The sequence below is a fragment of the Astatotilapia calliptera genome, chromosome 17 (assembly GCF_900246225.1).
Source record: "Astatotilapia calliptera chromosome 17, fAstCal1.2, whole genome shotgun sequence".
NCBI lineage: Eukaryota > Metazoa > Chordata > Actinopteri > Cichliformes > Cichlidae > Astatotilapia > Astatotilapia calliptera.
This window is the reverse complement of record NC_039318.1, coordinates 21,594,595-21,612,086: the sequence shown is the minus strand read 5'-3', so window position 1 is coordinate 21,612,086 and position 17,492 is coordinate 21,594,595. Positions and strand designations below refer to the sequence as shown.

General features: G+C 39.1%; 1 protein-coding gene across 1 annotated transcript in view; it reads left to right on the top strand.

Annotated features, from left to right (window-relative positions):
- The window catches only part of LOC113008858 (ras association domain-containing protein 3), a 30,843-nt gene extending 13,610 nt beyond the window's left edge, over positions 1–17,233 (top strand). Inside the window, exons 2-6 of the mRNA XM_026146702.1 lie at positions 11,773–11,880; positions 13,513–13,671; positions 13,918–14,005; positions 15,656–15,771; positions 16,573–17,233. Coding sequence (XP_026002487.1) covers positions 11,773–11,880; positions 13,513–13,671; positions 13,918–14,005; positions 15,656–15,771; positions 16,573–16,722 — 621 coding nt within the window. The 3' untranslated portion in view covers positions 16,723–17,233. The remainder of the gene's footprint in view (positions 1–11,772; positions 11,881–13,512; positions 13,672–13,917; positions 14,006–15,655; positions 15,772–16,572) is intronic.
- Positions 17,234–17,492: the final 259 nt, after the last annotated feature.

Sequence of the window (17,492 nt, the reverse complement as noted above, 5' to 3'; positions counted from 1 at the left end):
AATCCGTTCATTAAAAAAGACGTGTTATTGGTGTGTCTGTCAGTAAATTTCCATATGCCCCACTCATCGCTCCATAACATGCATAACGTTAGGTTTAGCCCTGATGACAGTATGAAGACTCACAGACTTGTGTGTGAAGTAACCCTTCATCCTGTGTGTCATTTGAAATAGAGTAATCTTGGATCTGTCACACTGAAAACCTCCACGGTCTGTGTTTTTTTTTTTTTTTTTTTTTTAAATGGTCTGGTGATCATTATCTTGGTGTGTGTGGTTTCAACATTTGGGTTTTTGCTGATTATAACCAAACCTGTGTTCTAGCTGATTTAACGTTGGTGTACGCTTGTAAGGAGGTGGAGAGTTATTCAGACTCTTAAAAAGGATTTTCCACCATAGTGTAATTGGTGTAGGGCTGGTCTAACTATAGGGCAACATTACACTCTTCATCATAACATCCACTTGGAGTTGCATATCTCACAGGTATTGTTTGCTTTCACTATAATGCCCATCCAGACCCAGCTCATTGTTTCCATTGTATTGCCACAACAATTGTTAGCACTACTTTATGTAATTTAAGACTGTTATAATAAAACAAACTATGAATCAGTTTAATGACTATGAATATGAGTAAATGATATGATTGCAACAAGCTCCTGACCTAGGTTGTGTAACTGGTTTAAACTGGAATTATAGTGATATGCTTTTCCTTATTTTCCTTCAGATATGCACTTTTGTTGGACGCTCGTATAACATGGCCAGACTTGAATGATCAGGTCAGTGTCAGGGCAGCAAATCGCTGTGATTTCCTAAACTTTTCTAAACTGTTCGCAGGTTTGGATTGTTAGGTTTGAACCAATTTTCAGCAAAGTTGTAGTGGTGCCAAAATTGTCCAAAACTCAGCTATTCGTTGGAAATCAAATCAAACCTTTTGAAGCGTTAAAGATGGATGTAGCCTCTGCCATGGCACCTATTGGCTTAGGATGTTTTACAGTTGAAGACCCAAGCTGAGTGTTGGATGTGACCAGGGAGAGGTGAGCTTGAACGACTTGTGGTTGACATGTCTGCCAATGAGCCATTGGACATCATCATAAAATGTTTAGTAGGGTCACAGTGAAGCGAAGGTGAATGACATTTTCCTATCGATTTCTATACTATTGGAAGTCTTTGTGTAACCAGGTGAGTCACTGTGTGCTGGTATTTAAATAAATAAATAAATAAATAAATAAATAAATAAATAAATAAATAAATAAATAAATAAATAAATAAAATAAAATAAATATATAATATATGCACAGCCATTATGGATATAGTTTAGCCTTAAGCACTAAGGATTTCAGTGGGGGTTTTATTTTTAATGTTTTGCTAGCTTTATTAGCCTGTTTTTAACCATTGTTTACAAGACTGTATACTTTTACCCTTTCACTGGCAACTACTCAACTACTCAACTACTCCTTGTTCTCATATGAGCTTAGCTGTTAGTGTTATCTGGTGGAGTCTGCCCTGGACCTTGTTATTGTTTATTATCTGAAGTAGCTCCATCGAAGACTTGCCTCGTTTCTGTCTCTAATCTAATTTCACCACAACTCGCATGTTTGATTGGCTTAATATCTGCTAGTTAGCGTCACATTTGACTTTTGTGCCATTTTAATCAAAGTCAAGGTCAGGTTTATTTATACGGCACATTTCTAACAGCTCATGCTGCACAAAGTGCTTTACAAACGAAAATGCAACTAAAATAAGTAAAATGCACAACAATGATGGAATAAAATATAAAAGAGAAGGAATAATACCATAAGAAAATAAAAACAACTAAAACAATAGCATCGTCCCAACACTGTGTCCAACATGATCAGGTTGTAGCATGCTTTCCCTGTTCCCCACCAACTCTGTTTATATTCCTGTATTTATGGTGGTCTCCAGCACACTTGCAGCACTAAAATTGAATCCAGCGAACCTACACTCTGGCTTGTGTCACTGCTTAAAAATCTCACTGTTTATTCAGCACAGCATTACTGAAAAGGCTGCTGGATCTTTATTTAACATGCTTCATTTTCACTTTAATCCATCTTATCAACAGTACAACACAAAGCTAACCACAGTTGTGGTGATGGGAATGTACCTGGTCACATGGTGCTCGTGGTGGGCGTATAAATTAGACTGACGCCTACAGTATCTTCAGAAAGTCATAAACATGTGTGCTTACACACCCAACAGGGGCTCAATATAACTTTCCTGGAGGAGGAGTGTTAGACTGCCTGAGGCTGATTTAGTGTTCATGTTTTCAGATATGACTGACTCGCTGTCCTGTTGCTTCATGTGTGACTCGACTGAGGCTGCTGTGGGGGGTTTGCCAGCAGCGAACCTTGTTCCACAAACCTTCATTGCCAGCGTTGTGTTCGTTTGCTTTTGCTTTCTTTGGCCGTGTTTGTCTAAATTATGACTGTGGCTCTCAGAGAGGTTGTAACATCTCATTAGAGGATTTAATGAGGCTGGTTTGTTTGTTTTGTTTGTTTCTTTTGCATGAGAGTTGGCGATGTAGGACTCTGGAAAACTGGTTTGGGGTTCCTGTAGTCTTCCAGCTCCTCAGTAAACTTTAAACTTTTAAGTCTTATTGGTGTCTGGGTTTTTAACTCCATCAGACATCCTCACATTAGCTTTGTTATTGTCGGTCAGTAACTTGTTTTCATGACCATCAGGATGAAAATGTTTTTTGTTTTTTTTAGAAATAACACTATTTTTGGGGCCGTACTGTAACTGTTGATTCAAATCAAGGATAAGCAATGTGACAGGAGATTATATTAGTTTAACCAAAACTATCAGCTATTAAGGTCTTTCCAACCCTGGGAAAATGTGAGAGAGCCCTGAAAAAGCGCTCCGTTTGTGTTCAACATCACAAATTGTCCTCTGGTTGTTGTTTTTCGTTGTAATCAGCGTGACTTTGAAACTAATTTATTTACACAGGCAGCATATTTTGTAACTGCAGCATGGATCCAACCCTTATGCTTCATTTCTAGCACTGCGGTTTAGGACGCAAGTTTACATTTATGGGACATTTGTGGTTGGGCTGTTGATGTCGATGCGATGGTGCACATCAGGTTTAACCCACAGCGTAGGAGTACAAGTCCCCTGGAACCCTATGAAAAAGGTGATAACCATTGCATTTGAACATTTTTGAAAAAATAATTTGTTGTTTTTTTATCACCTAAACCTACCCAATTAATTTACAGTTAAAAACTCCACTAAAATAACTGTAGCAGTGAGACCATTCACACCACTGCCAACCCTTCAGCTTCCAAATGTGGATGTTTTTTTTGGGGGGGGGGGGTTGTTTTGTTTTGTTTTTTTTCCCATTTTGCTTTTTTTTTTTTTTTTTTTTTATGTCCTAAAACATGAAAAGTGTCCAGACGTACTAATCAATAGATGACTATTTCACAAAGTTCTGTCAGATTGGGCATTTCAGTGAATGTCTTGGCCAATAGATGACAAAAAAATAATAAAATAATCAGTAATCAGAAGTACATTTTAACAAATCAGTGAAAAAAGGACAAAAAAACCCTCCATATTGATCAGGTTCATGGGTCAGGCGATAAATGATTTATTCAGTCATCAATAATAACTGAAAATGATATTGAAAGTAATCTGCAGTTTGTTTTCAGTGGAATAAAAGTCTCGAGGGGATCTCTCCATTATCTTTGGCTCGAACACACCTCGTTTGTTTCACTGCCTTCCTCCAAGGTCAGAACTATGAAGTTTCAAAATCTCAGCCCACACATGCTTACTCACTCCCTCCCCCCAACACACACACATGAACACACCTCTTTGGGTCTGTTGCTCAATTCTTCTTGTGCAAAGCCTCGACTTCAGCCAGTGTTCCTGGGAATCGTTACGGTCTTAAAATCAAGAATAATAAGGTCCTAAAAATATATTTTATTTGTGCTGTCATGTGTGGCAAGACCAGAATAGACCAAATTATAATGCATTATTCCAACATCAGTCTTAATTTGTATCGATCGAGGGTTTGTTATAGACACGATTGCTTGTGTGAGTCTTTCCCCAGCAGTGTGTTTTCCCCTGTATGTAGCTGTGTTAATGAAAGCCATTTTCAGGCTAATGAGAACATTTCTCAGCAGGCACTTAGCAGTTTGGGCTGATGACCCAAACGGTTAGACAGCAGCGGCGTCATGCTTTCAATGTTGTATTAATCTCCAACGCAACTGTGTCAACAGCCTGAGTGTTAGCGGAGCCTGAGAAGAAAAGCGATTCGGCTTTATTAAACGTGGCGTCAGAATATGACAGCTGCTAACGACAGAAACGGTTTTGATTTATTTCATTTTTTTCTCTACTTTTTCTTTTCCTCACTCCCTGCTTTTTCTTCTAACCCTGTTCCTCCTCCATCTTCTGCACGTCTTTGTCGGTGTTGGGAGCAGAGCGCTCTCCCATCTCTGGGTGGCCTGGTGGTCTCCTCACAGGCTGCTGATTGAGCTGAGGCTTAACTGTGTGTCCTGAACATGTTTTCATGGTGTACTTCCCTGACCGCACTCAGAACGCATTGTCAGCGGTCCAGTTTGGTTCACATCATTGTGCTGAAGTGATGTCTCTGTGTGGTCCTGCTGATTTAGTCTGCAGGTTTTTACCTCTTGGCATGCAGACAATAACATCATTTTCTCTTCTTTCTGACTTATTTCATATTTTGCCTGTTTTTAAACTTTATATTTGAGGTTAAAGCTGAATATTTTACTTATTATCAACTTGATTTTGGTCTATAAATAAGTGTTTGGATTGTATTTAATGATATTCTGACTCTCCTCTCTTTTGATGAGGTTTTGTAATTATCTTTACATTCATTTTAATGCGGATTATTTTTGAGCACGTTTGAATCTTCAAGAAAAAGGCAATAATATCTTTAATGATATCAGAAGAACAACAAAAAGCTAATGTTGCTCAGGTTAGTTTGAGAGTCAAAGTGATACATGTTTAATCACCTGGCAAGCATTTTTAAAGTAACTTTATTTTTTCAGTTTTGTTTCTTTTGTTTTTGTTTATTTAAGCTGAAATTGCTAAAGTTTGCTGGGGGTAGCTGTGTTATTTGCAGCTTCTCCCCCTCCCCTTTATAAATCATGTACATAATATCTTAGCTTTGAGCTGTGTTGAGGAGTAACACTGGATATTTTCACTCTTTTTTTTTTTTTTTGAAGAGTTAACAAAGCTTAAAATAACAGCTCAGAGACTGCATCTAGCAGCTTTGTCAGCCTCGAGGCTCTGGAAATCATCCAAAGTGTGAATGAATGATAGCTAGTGGTTATAGAAAATGGATAATTGTGGTTTACAGCTACTCTGCTGGAGCAGCTTTGCAAGTTTCAGTGTTCAAAGTAATCCTTATTTGTCTTATACGTAGCCTTGATGCAGCTTCTCAAATCTTCATCATCTCAGCTCTTAAACGGATGATTTGAACAGCAGGTAGGCGGGGATATCCCCTCACTCTATGACATCATATAAAAACAAGTGTAGAAAAAAACTGTTTAGAGCAGTCTGAATCTCCCCAACCCTTACTGGGATTACTTCTGCATACGTCTGACCTTGAAGCTTTGGTCATGTTTAATATAAGTATCTGACGATGTAATATTACATAGACATGACAGAAATAAAGAAAAGAAAAATACCTCAACATGTATAGATGCACGAGTAACTCTGGAACGTGTGCGTACGACCTGTCTGTTACAGAAGAACAGTATGAGGACGTCTGTGGGACATTTAAGTGATGTTGCACATGCATGTGCACGTGCATTACTGTAGGAATGCTGAGAGGAAAGGTGTGGCTGGGCTCGACTTCCCCCCATGGATCGGCAGGAAGTAACAGAGAGAGGGAGGCTGTGGAGGGGGGAAATTAATAAAAGGTGCTTTGTTTTGTTTTGTTATCCTAGTAGAAAGTAGCCTCAGCTTTAAAAGAGAGATTGGGAATAAATTTCAGTAGTTGCTGCTAGTTTCTCTTTCTTTTTGTGTGTGCAAAGTTATTGCCAAGTATAGTTGATATAAACGTGTTCACCGTGTGGACTTTTGGTTAATTATTTCAGTTTAGTGGGAAACTAACATGATTTGTAGTCATCGAGTCAGTACAGAAATGTGAAGCTGGCCTCGAAGCAGGCAGAATTAATTTTAAAATACACCGTTTACAGTAAGAAATGAAGGCTCGTTGTTCATTTTTATAACATAAAACAGAATTTCAAACAATCTATGATTAAGCTTCTCCAGAGTGACGCTTGGCGCTTTCTTTAGTCTCATGATGATAATGAAATCTTTAAAGATGTCCCATCAGACTTTAAAAGCTTGTAATGAACATTTATTGCTTTTTTTTTTTTTTCATTTAAGTTTTAAGAATTTGTTTAGGAAAACACAGGTGACATTAAAACTAGACCACAGATACTGGAGAATCTTCTAGAATCTGGAAAAAGTCAAGAGCTTTCCATGAAAGCGCCAGCACCACTGAAGATAAAGGAGGGATAGAGTTGAGAGAATGATGTAATATATTGCACCTATAGAGGAGTGTCCCGGTGTTAACTCCTGTCAATGTTTTGCTAAACGGACTTGCCTTTAATTATCCCAAACATACAGATCTGAGTCAAAGACAAGGGCAGAAAACTACCCAGCTGTACTCGAAGTGTCTTTGTTGTCCTTTAAAATATAGGTTCAGTTTAGGTGAATGACTGTGTTTAGTCTGCCTGTAGCACCTTTAACACACAAGTGCACAGTGTTAGTCTGAGCTAAGCGTGTTTTATCTACACATGCACACAGTGATGTCATGTGTTTACAGACAGGCGATGCAGACGAGCGTGACGGTGCTAAACAGAGACAAATGGTGTGTGCGCGATAAGATCCAGAGAAAACAAAAGACCAGTTTTCCTTCAGATTACTTCAACATAAAGCCTGATATGACTCTCCCCTTTGAGGGTTTCCTCTGTTCGCGCTTCGTTTTCTGTCTCCTCACTTTTATACAGCCTTTCTCTTCCTTTTCCCTGCTGACTCAGTTCTGTTTTTACACTTGGTCTGATGCACTGATTATTCTTCAAATATAAATACTGCCACTTTGTACTTGGAAAGCATTTTAATAGCCTGTCGTGAATGAAATACGTCACCTGTCTTGATACAATAAACTTAAAAGAACCACAACTTTTCGGTGGTTTAACTGAGCATATTATTGCCTTTATCACCTTCCACCACTCAAACCTCATTTATGCTCCATTAGCAGCATGTTTCTATATAGCTTTTGTCTTTTTCAACCTGTGGACAGAATACACTGTCTTGCATACTCACAGTATTAATAAGACATATCATGTTGATATACAAACTTAATAATATATATTGGTGCCCTGTCTGTTTAAACAAGTAATGCAGGATCTTGGACTTTAGGATTCACTCGTCTGAAAAAAATTCCAACAAATTTGGCCACAAAGCTGGAAAATATTCAGCTTTTAGTGCAAATCAATACTTCTAAAGAAGCAATTCAGCACTTCTTTAAAACTTCTGTCTTCTGAATTGACGCAGAATCAAGACTTCCCTAGAAAACACTGAAATCACTTCCCACACATACCAACTGTAGACTTCAGTGAAGTGATAAAGGTGGAGCCTGATGTTTAAAGGCCTTTTTGTCCTTCTTTGACTCATTGTGATTAATAATGTCATGGCAGACCTCTTTTTAAAAACCTTCTTTCTGTTCTCCTCTGTCCCTTCAGTGCAGCGTTGCTCTTCCAGCTTTGGTGGGAGTGTTCGCTGCACGCTTAAATTGGACCATGACCTCATTGTGTTGCAGCTCCGCTGTGCTCTGCTCGTCCTGTTTGTTTGGATTGTGGTCACCGTCTCCCTCCCAGTTACCTTTAACCCCGTCTACCCTGCTCAAAGTGGAGAAGCTGACACGCCCACATTCACACACACACCTGCTTCGTACTAATGTCACTTTAATCCTGCTGTTTCTCTGCTTAAACTGGTTAATTAGGACTTTTATCGGGAAACACATTAGAGGGAAGGTGTGTGGAAGCATTGAATTGACTATTTAAGATGAGGTGAGGACAGCTGATGTAGATCAGCAGGGTTATCTACTGACCTACACGATCTCCCACAAACGAACACAAACTCTGCAGAGTCATGGAAGGAAGGATTCCCCTTGAGGGAGTATTTCTTATCATATCCCCACTCACATCTTACCTTCTCTTTCATTTTTGTCCTCTCCGTGTGCACATTGAGATGGCACATAATCTGCTTATCTGTCACTTCCTGCTAATAAGCTTTGACTCGTCTAACCTAGCAACCACTTAAAGGTGAGACCGATGGTGGAAAAACCCCAGCAGGTCAAAATCAACGTCACGACACTCAGGTAGACACAGGTATTACCAAGTAGATGAAAGCATCTGTGAAACAGGGACTCGAACTGTTGTGACTTTGTTTCTGTGCCTGTGTGACTGATCAGATCTGCTTTAATCCCAATGAGTCAGTGTCTGGACTTATTACACAGACAGATTACGATCAACAGGGTGTCAGGAGGTGACTTCAGAGGCGTGTACTGTAAAGTTCAAACATAACCAGGCTTGTCTTGACAAAAGCCTAAAACCAGGTTTTGTCAAGTCTCTCACAGCACAAAAAGGAGTGTTGACTGAGCGGGAATAACTGAAGTATCTTGGAAGCTTGTCAGCAAAAAGGTACCCCAAATGAAAGATCAGGTTTGGGCAAAGGAAATAAAAATAAAATAAAGGTTTATTTTATGTGTCCACAGATTAAGAATAAAAACTAATTTATATTATTTAAGGATTGGTGTTGATCCAAGTGTACCTAATTAATGAAGGACCTATAGCCAGTACCCACAGTGCTAAAACTGTACATACTAGGTGGTCACTATAGAGGCTGAATAATAGCTCAGTAAACATGCTGCATGATCATTTTTATTATCTTGTTTTTGTTGTTTGCAGTGATTTCAATTGCTTATTTTTATGCAACAACTTGAAACCCCAGAAAACCCCTCAAAGGTAAAACAGTAATTTCTTACTTTTGAGGAACTCCAAACCCAAATGAAGCTAAAAAACAAGGCGTAAATTTTCTTTTAATCCATTTAGGACCTACTTCATCAGGTAAGCATGCATTAGAAGAGTAAAGTAAATGTAGCTGCAGAGAAGTAAATCTGTCAGATTAGTGTTATCCTTAAACATAAAGCACTTTAGCGCGGACCTAAACTGGCGTTGCTGTTTTTTCTCAGAGCCATAAACCTCAGTGTTTGCACATGCTGTATTGGCACCTTGTCTTTACTTTGAGCACTGTGTGCGTGTGTTATCCATATAAGGGTGTATGTGCCTTCAAAGCCTGCCTAGATTCTGCTGTGCGTGCGTGCGTGTGTGTGTGTGTGTGTGTGTGCGTGTGTGTGTGTATGTGGTTTTTAATAGATGCTGCGGAGAGCTGCACTATGCCCATGTAAGCTCAGACTGCTGGGGAATTAAAGTCTGTCTAGAGCATCTGCACTGGCACTCTCATATATAAACAGAAAATAATAGAAATCAGGTTTAAATTCTGCTTTGAACATCTGGAATCCACTGCTTTGAGACTTAAAGTTGTAGCTTTAAAAAATTATGTGACTTGGAGTAAAAAAACAACATCTGTGGAGAGGAGCTGATTATTTACTCCGTTGTTCTATAATCTGCTGATAATTTTTTGACATTAAAATTTGAAGATGTCAAGTTCTCGGCCACACAATTAATTGGTTTTATTATAGGAAGACAATGTTTGGCTTTTTAAAGAGTTTAGATGAGCTGCAGTGAGCTTTCGATAAGTCAAAGCGGTTAGACCACAAAGGCCAGGCAGAACATCCATAGGATTTACCCCCTTATAGTTCTTATAAAGGAGGATGCTGCTCTTAGAGGATAAGACGATTTTTGTTTTACATGTTAAAATATTTTTGCCATTTTAAGATGGGAGTCTTTGGATATTGATTCACTTTAGAGTTATCCTAAAGTGGCAACTAGAGGAACTGCAGTCTATAGCCCTTATATGTTAGTTGTTGCTTGGGTACTTCCCCTGAGCCCCAATTGTAACACATGGAGGCTTTCCTGAAAGGTTTAAGGAAACATTTAAACCTTCCTCGTGGTCATTTATAACTCCAAAACATCAGTATTCAGGTTTAAAGTGGGTAACAGCTGTTATTTGAGCTACATATGAATCACTTTCTTACCTCTGAAAAGCGGCCATGTGTCTTCAGAGGCTTCTAGAAACCATTTTATTTGGCTCTGAGGTCAACATCCCTGACTTTACAACCCATTATGTAACGTATTTGTTTCATGTGACCTGAATTACAGTTTTACGCACGTAGCCTGCAGTTACATATAATGCATTCTCATTTAGGATTCATTAAAAGGGTTTGGATGTGTATGTTTGTGTTCTCATATTGGTTCTTTTTGTCTTTATTGTGAACATTTCCTATCAGCTGACCTAAGTTTGGACCTTCCCCACCCTCTGGCCTCCCCCTATCTTCTAGGGTTATTTATAAAACCACAGTGCTGATGTGTGATCTGCGACTCTCACAGTGAGGTCTGTTGTGTGGCTGACTTGTCAAACATACATGCCACACACATCACAGGCTGTTTGAATCGGTTATGCATGCTCTTCAAGTCCACGTGGCCTCCGGTCAGTCAGACGAGACGTCTCTCTCCTTAAAAACACTTTTTTTTTTTCTTTTTTTTTTTTTGTGCTGTTTTGTTATATTTTCAAATGCAATTCTCATGAAGTGTTAGCTCTTTCCTCCAGGATGTTTTAGTCTAAAATTAGGAGTCAGTCGCTTATCATGAGACCTACACTGATGTAAAAAGGTGTTTTTGTCATGTACTCGCCCTCCAGTCAGAGCTGTTAGTTTAAAAATAAATAAAAAAGCAGACGCTTGACACCTGTTCCTGTTTATATTCACAGGAAGGTATATTTTGACAAAATATATTCATGACAAATATAAGTGGGGATTACATTTTGTCTGTTGCAGAGCACTTATATCAACAAACATGATCTTAACAAGTTTACTCTTCTCAAGCTGATATGTAATAAAAAAAAAAGCTGGCTTGTTGCACGTATAAAACTGGGCTAAATATGATTGGGTTTAATACTATTAAATAGCTTTATTTATTCATTTATCCATCCATTTTCTGCCTGGGAACACCGGATAACCAGATTATATCATCAAAATTTAATAAGCATAGTATAAAAATCAGATGATAGAGGTTAAAAAAAATGCTTGATTTGATTTATGTTAGCATGACTTGTTTGTTCGAATCCTTTTTTTAAATTTTTTTGCATGATGAGAAAAATATGAAACTCTACACATTTCGAGCTGTCGGGTGCTCGTTGCTTTCCTTAATGAACTTAAACAGAAACGAGGATTGTGCAGAAGCAGAGCTTCTTCTTGGCAGCTCTACACTCACCCTGAGCACCTTGGAGCTCTGGTTATCTGTTTTAAGGCTTGTTTATAAAGAGATCTTTTTGGTTTTAAAGTTGTCTCACCCACTTGAAACCAACAAGAGATACAGTACATTATGTCAGAGTAATGTGCACAGCTTTGTAGTATTGCCGTGTATCATCCTGTAAAATCAGAAAATAAAACGCTGGTTCTTGATTTGGATTAGAAAGAATTATTCCCTCCCTCGTTTTTGTGTCCCACCGCTGTTGTCTAAACAGAGGATGTATTGTTTTAATAGTCCTGGCTGGTTTGTGACTTATCATGTCGCGTTTCCTTTCCTTCTTTGTCCCTTTTCTTCTAAGGATGTGGAGAAGGAGAGAGAGTTGCGGACAGAGTTCAGCAAAGAGGAAATCTGGCAGAGAATCGAGCAGTACAACTTGCTAACCAAAGACCACCTTAAAATGACGCTGGTGAGTATAATATGCACACACGCACACACACTCACGCAAACACACCTTTTTAAAAAACAAAACCCATCAACCAGGGCTGTCTTAATGGTTCCACGCTCCAGACTCCTGCAGAGCTGTGCAGGCTCTAAATCTCAGATTTTGAAGTTTATAATGTTGCTGTGTTACTTCTGCCTCCCTCCTGCTCCCAGCATTCCTCAGTGCTCGCATCAGAGTGATGTGATGTTATTCCTGCTATTGTTCTCGCCCCGCAGTGTTTTCATTGGCAGCGTGACAGGTGTCTGAAGTTGTCTCTCTCCACTTCAACTCAGAGTGAATTTCAGTAGAAATGAGAGATGTCAGGTGAAACTGGGGTTTTCTGGCCGTTAAAGCACCACATGAAAGAATGCAAGCATTTTTGAAGGAGCGGCAGGTTACAGAGGATGTTTCCTGAGGTTTTTTTCCCTTAGTCATGGAAAATCATCTATTTTCAGACAAGGAGTTAAGCTGACCGCACTCTTAACAGATGGGAAACGGCACATCTAAAGGCCAGTAGATTCTAGTCTGACACTCAGAGGGGAGCCCAGACATAATAACTGAGTCTGTCCACTAAAAATCACATTTTAACTGGCCAATAAAAAGTTTACATTCATTTATACATTTGAATATATGAGTTTTTAGAATATAAAGACAATAAATGGACAAAAAAGCTGCATAGACACATAATATCAGCTTATATTGGTCACTCATGCCCAAATCAGCATGTATGTAATGAGATCAAATGCCATACTACTAGAGCATTATATAAAGATTAAAACAAAGTGTTGTCTAAGGCTAATCTGTGCAATTTTCCAGTTGATAATAAAGTCTGTTGGGAACTTGAGCTACCTTTAAACACTCCATTGTTAATTACTTGTCATTGTTTTGCTTTTTTATAACTGAGAAAAAAGACAAACTCACTGATTAAGGAAATAATGATGATACTTTCCAAAATATTTTATGCTGAAATGAGTCATAACTCAAAGTGGGTGTATTCACAAGATGCTCATCGTGAAACTTTAACTTTCACAGTCAGTTTGTTCCACAGTCATTATAATAATGTCTGTAAATGGGTTTCAGAGCTCACATTCAATCCTTTAAAAAAAAAAAAAAAGTCTAAATGTTTATTTTCATTTATATTTTTAAAAAAACTGAGAACTGAGAATATTTGTTACTTTTGCAGTTAATAGATCATCAGGACAGTTTAGAGCCGATTGCTCTGCATATTTTAAGTAGTGAGTGGATGAATGGGTAGTTTCACTATGAGAAGCCTGCATGTTTCTGTTTCAGCACACCTTTTCTGTCCAATTTCCGTCTTCATTCTTTAGGATTTGTCTTTCTTGTTCATCCCGTTTTTGTCTTTTTATCATTCCATCTTTGACGTCTACTTGTTTTTTTTACTTCTCTTCATTCTTGGCCTCTTTGTCTACTCGTGACCTTCACACACACTCCTCCCAGCCCCATATGGAGTAATGAGATTAAGATAGTCTTCCTCCATCTGGGGCCATCTGTCCTGCAGGTCACACTGGGCTTATTGGGTGAACTGGGCTCACTTAGAGAGATCATGTAGCAGCTACCATAGTGGCCACATTAAAACATTAACTCTGTCTCTGTCAGGGTGCGGGCGGTGTGTACACGGGTTTCATCAAGGTCCAGATGGATTTGCGGAGGCCAATGACGGTGCAGGGAAGTCAGACAAGAGCTGGGGAGGCCTTCTATCTGCCCCAAGGAGTCTCCAACACCCTTCATGTCAGCTCTAAAACCACAGTCAAAGAGGTTGTTAATACACACGCAAACACACACATGTGAACACACTGCAGCCTGCTTAATAGGTTAATTAAGATTTGATGACAGACCGGTTGAAGTCGAGAGACAGACAGGGCTAAGTTCATTGATTTCACTCAGTTTTGTATGTTCTTTATCCTTTTAAGCAATAAATTAACGACAAAGCAACACAAAAATCTTCTAGAAGAGCTGTCAAAGTAATATTGACGGGTGTTTTTCTTTCTCGCGTGTCTTCAGGTGATCGTCGGCTTGCTGAGCAAATTCACAGTTGCAGACAACCCGGCTAAATATGCCCTGTACAAGAGATACCGGCGGGAGGAGCAGGGTAAGACTGGGTGTGAGAGACGGGGTTTCATGCCACTATTGCCACGCTCGGTATGAGGTGTGTGTGTGGGCCTCACCCTCATGTTGGATGCCAGAGGCTCTCCCTACTATAACAGCTCACCAGGGATACCCACACATGCAGATATAAATACAGCGCACATCCATGCTGTGAATGAGCAGCTGTTACAGGCTGTTGGGTGTCACACGATGTCTTTCAGTGAGGAGAAGACAGTTTATTAACCTTATGCATTGATTTAAAACTATAAACACAACCTGCAGATGCTTGTTTGAAGCTTGTGAGTCATTTCAACTCAAATTTTTATAGATTTAGAGTGTTTTTGTGTGTTTTCTCCCCCTTCTTTAAACGCTCCTGTTCTGGTTTGCATTCATGACTGGAGACGTACAGCTAATAAAAGACAGAGTCTAGACAGACGCCTGACTGCAGACACTTGAGGACTTTTAATGAACTTGTCTGGTGTTTCAGGAGAAAAGTTAAGTGTCTGAGATTTAACTGCGGTCTGGAAATGTAGAAACATCTTCGACTTTGTTTCAAATTGAGACGAGACGACTCACGATGTGGTCGAGGAGAACTTGGATATGTAAAGAAGAGAATCATTTGAACCAAAGCTTGTAGGGATGTACAGGGTGCAGAAACATCTCCTTCAATTGTTTTGCTTCTGCTCACTGTTTTTTCTTTAGCTCTTTGCTTTTATTTTAATCCCTTCTGAAAGTTAGAAATCCTTAAATTGTAAATCTTCTAAACCAATAAATGATGGTCAACATACAAATATGCAGAATTTGTTAGGAAGAGACAAAAGATGCAATTGTAAGCGACACACAGAGTCAGACTGTTTTCATCGCTGTCGGTTAGTACTGCTTTGTCAGAAAACCGGTCTTTGTTGTGTGTGCTGTGGCATGCATTAAGGCAGAAGTGATGCTGATTGGTCACTCCTTTGAGATTTTGTTAACGAGCAGGGTTACTGGTATGCCAGTGAGGGTTTTAACCCAAACTGCAATCTTTTCCTAACCCTAACTAAGTAGTTCTAAAACACAAAGTGCTCAAAAGGAGTAGAAACCAGAGTCTTCTGGCTGTTAACCCAAGAAACGATGCCCCCAGCACTCTCCAACCTCCTTACAAGGACTTTGCATCTTTGTTAAACATGAGCAATACTTTTGGGGCCAGAGGGCTAAAGGGCACCTTGCAGAAGGAACATCACAAAGTGTCACTGGGCTGAGAACACACTGATGAAGCAGGAGGTCTGTAAATGAATATACACACTACCCTGACATCCTAATTACACCGTAAGCCCTGAAAAATCGGCTTTTGTCCTCGGTTGCTGTCAGCAGACAAACCGATGAGTTTTCAGATTGAGGTTTGGAAATATGTGAATGTCAGAATAATCAAGCCTCTAGCACCTTCTACATCTTTTGCAGATGTAAATACATTGCTGGCAATAACAGAATCTGTCCCTCACTGTCTGTTCCTGTAAACTACCGCATGGTAATATGGCGCTCCCATCCTTTCATCCTTTGCCAAATCCATTTATATGTGCACAGAGGAACAGCTGCCTGTGGTTGCATGCAGCGTGCATACTGTACAGACTAATTAAATCTGTTTGTGTGTGTGTGTGTGTGTGTGTGTGTTTTGCAGTTTATACATGCAAATTGGCGGATGCTGAGAAGCCGTTGTTTCTTCGCCTGGTGGCGGGACCCGACCCAGACCTGCTCAGCTTTGTCCTGAAAGAACAGCAGACGGGAGAAGTCATGGTAACACTGATTATCACCACATTTCAGCTTTATTGACATCTTCCTGGCCTCTGTGCTCTTTCGTCTCCGAGTTCAGCCATTCCCAAACGAGACGCTGCTGTGGCCCATTTCAAAACTTTAAACTCTAATGCACAATTCTTTTGTGTTTTCATTTGATTTAGATCTTCTGAGGATTTACTTATTGAGGCTGACCTGCCATAAACTGTTTGATCTCAAGTATCTCCCAGCATTTGCTCTTAACAAACCTATGAGTTTATGATTTTTTTTAAAAAAAGACAGAAAATGAACAAGTACCTTTTTTTTTTTTTTTTTTTTTTTTTTTTTTTTTTTTTTAATATCCCCATGACTTAAATATTCAATCGCAATTTTTAAGTAAAAATGACAAAAACTGGCAAAGAAAGTGACTGTAAATTAATTCTGTAGTACCTTTACAGCCCAACAGGGGGCCACAGTGTTTGGCAATCACCATCCTAGTCTTTTTTTCCCCGTTCCTTTTAAATCTTTTACTTTAAGTTATCATTGTACATTATTGTTATCATTCTATATTCAAACCTAGCAGCTGACTATTTAAAAAAAAAAAAGAATTGTTTTCCTAGTGAAACTTCTACGACAAACTTTTTAAAAAACGTGTTTTTAAAAAGTAGTAAAGGTGCCATTGTTGTTATCCCAAGATGGATGCTACGCATAAAAAGAGAAATAACCACTCCTACTGTACTATCAAGCATCATCCATAGACATATACTTTATCAATTAAAAAGGAAAAAACAGAACTGAGCGAAGTTTTCTTGCTTTTCTCCTCAGTGGGATGCCTTCTCTATCCCTGAGCTGAAAAACTTCCTGCGGATCCTTGAAAAGGAGGAACAGGAGCAGAAGGACGCAGTAATTCGTCGCTATGAAACCTACCGGCAGAGACTGCAGGAGGCACTGCTGGAGGTCAGGGGGCCTTCTTAAGAGGATATAACCTCCTTGAAAAAGGACTACTGCCCCCTAGAGGGACGAAGGGGATGTTTTGTTTTGTTTTTCATTTTTAATCTCCTGGTGTACATTTTGATGGAGGGAGGGATGTGAACACAGAATCGGGAGAGAGGATCCAGCACCTGGAAGAAGGGATAATAAAGGATGACAAGAGGACAGAAAAAAGAGACTGCAAATAAAAAAGACGAACAGACAGAATTTTGGTTGCTGGATTCAAGATTTCAAACTGCTTCCCGCTCGGCTCCGTCTGCCTGCAAACACCAAAGATTCACTCACTGTGCCATATCCGTTCATCCTCTTCCCTGTTCGCCGTCCATCCCTCTCTTCTTCTTCTTCTCTCACTCTGTCCTGCTGTCACATAATTTATGCAGTTCATCCTTTTTGTTTCCCTCACCTTTTTATCCTTTGAACTTGTGAAAGACTCAAGGCCATATGTTGAATTATTTTTATTTAACTTGTGTGTTTTAAAGGTCTGTACATTTTTTTTTTTTTTTAATTTATATGGGTGAAGCTTTTTATTGCTTTTTGTTTTTGTTTTTAAAACAAAGTCTTATTTTTGTTTTATTGTAGAGGCGGAGCAACAATCTGCTTGTTGACACAGATGCTGAGAATAGTTTTTTCAGACTTCAGCAGGACACGGAAAATCCAAACATCAGAGCATGACAGACCATTTAAAAAAAGTTATTATCATAAAATGGAGTTATTTTAACTCACAGTAGTTGTAAAAGTAAATACTGATTCCAATA